This window comes from Exophiala oligosperma, assembly GCF_000835515.1.
Source record: "Exophiala oligosperma strain CBS 72588 unplaced genomic scaffold supercont1.99, whole genome shotgun sequence".
In the NCBI taxonomy this organism is placed as follows: Eukaryota; Fungi; Ascomycota; class Eurotiomycetes; order Chaetothyriales; family Herpotrichiellaceae; genus Exophiala; species Exophiala oligosperma.
The window spans coordinates 3,676-5,305 of NW_015622916.1; the positions used below are offsets into that span (position 1 = coordinate 3,676).

The window sequence follows — 1,630 nt, forward strand, 5'->3', positions numbered from 1 at the left end:
ATTTCCCACGACTAGACTGCCACCAATAGACACATGGAATCGTCTTGTGGTCGATGTGTTCCGTCTTCCACGACATCCGTCAAAGCCACCACAAACATGCTCCAAAACAAAACAGACCTTCACGTGGTTGTCAACAAAAACACTTGGTCCGAATCAGACAGGGAATCGGCTCAGTCACGAAAGAGTCGCCCTCTGAATATTGGTTAGCCCGTGGCGCCACGGTTCTATAAAGCCGCGAGGAGCCCCGTTATCCCTATTCAAATATCTGTGAGAGTCACAAGATTTGGCCACATAGTTCTTCCATAAAAGTGAGCAAGATATGGGCGGCTCTTTCGCTCAATCGGCCGTACTTCTTGACATGTACGGCCTGCGAAAGCGGGCTGCAAATATCAACGTCGACAGAAATCATGTAAAAAAACATACCAAAGGTGAAATATCATTCGAGAAGCAAGGGACCCGGCCGACCGGCTCAGACTCACCAGAGTTTCAAGAATTCTGGCTGCCTATTCAACAGCTACGCGGCACTGTTAGCATCACTAGCAAGAACAGTCTCCGATTTGACAAGATACGCATAGGCCTTGAAGGTGTGTCTTTGTTGGTTCATAATTTGTTTCGCTACTAACGTTGTGATCTGATCGATTAGGCACATCTCCAGTATTCATCCAACGTACTTCTTTTCCGGACTCGAGGGTGAACGTCCAAAGTCCACTTGAGGAAGGTCATGATGTCTTCTTTGGCGCCACGCACAAGGAAGCTGAGCCTATCTTCTCTATTGTCCTGAAATGCCCTGGCCACTTCTATGGCTGGACGGTCGTTCCGGATCGCGTCGATGAATCGTTGCAATTTCTGGGAAGATCTGTACTTGATGCTTTGAAGCAGAGAGCCCAGAATGAGTTATAGTGTCATATAGGGTAGTCGACGCTTTTTATCGGCGTCAAAGTCGCAAGGTATCTGAGAGGACAAGCAAGGCTGACAGGGTCCTGGGACACCAGAGCACTATCCATTAGTGTAAGTAAGAGCGACATCGGGCAATTATCAAGATAATCAGACCTTTCTCTTGCGCTTTCTGCAAGACTGGCAGGCAATAGTTGCTCTAGGGAGGAACTCACGCTTCCTCCCAGGACGGCGTTGCGGCTTACGAGCCGAAGGTCTCATCATGATGTAGTGCCAGAAATTTGTACCTCAATTCGGTGCAGTGTCGCTTGACTCATAGGTCGACCACTATGGTAGCATTCTGGAGGTATTAAAGAGTGCGCGGTGTGGACTTTTCACACCAGCCCGACGTCACTATTAACCTTTGTCTTCGAATATCAAGTGCGGCAAGACGTCGCAACGTCGGTCGCTCTTGTTCCTAGCTCTCGAAATATGACAAGCGTTCTGTCGCACCATTGTCTCCAAATATGAGGCACGCTTGCGGCATTGTGTGCAGTGCCGCCTCTCGAGGCCTATAGGCCGCATGAACCAAGTGGTTCTACTCCGTTATAATTGGCCCGTGGAAGACGGACGTAGAATGCTGAAACAGCTTCGATGTATCCCGGACCACTCGAGGCGGTCTCGTCGAACTCGACATGACCATCTCACGGTTAGCTGGTGATCATGATCGCCCAACACATCGACGCTCAGAAGAAAA

At 49.4% G+C, this 1,630-nt stretch overlaps 1 protein-coding gene across 1 annotated transcript; it reads left to right on the plus strand.

Moving 5' to 3' along the window:
- Positions 1-319: 319 nt before the first annotated feature.
- Positions 320-900, plus strand: PV06_11889 (uncharacterized protein; the record flags this gene model as incomplete). Its single annotated transcript, XM_016413635.1, has 2 exons — positions 320-584; positions 644-900. The coding sequence occupies 2 exons, from the start codon at positions 320-322 to the stop codon at positions 898-900; spliced, it is 522 nt and encodes a 173-aa protein (XP_016255986.1).
- Between the last annotated feature and the right edge of the window lie 730 nt (positions 901-1,630).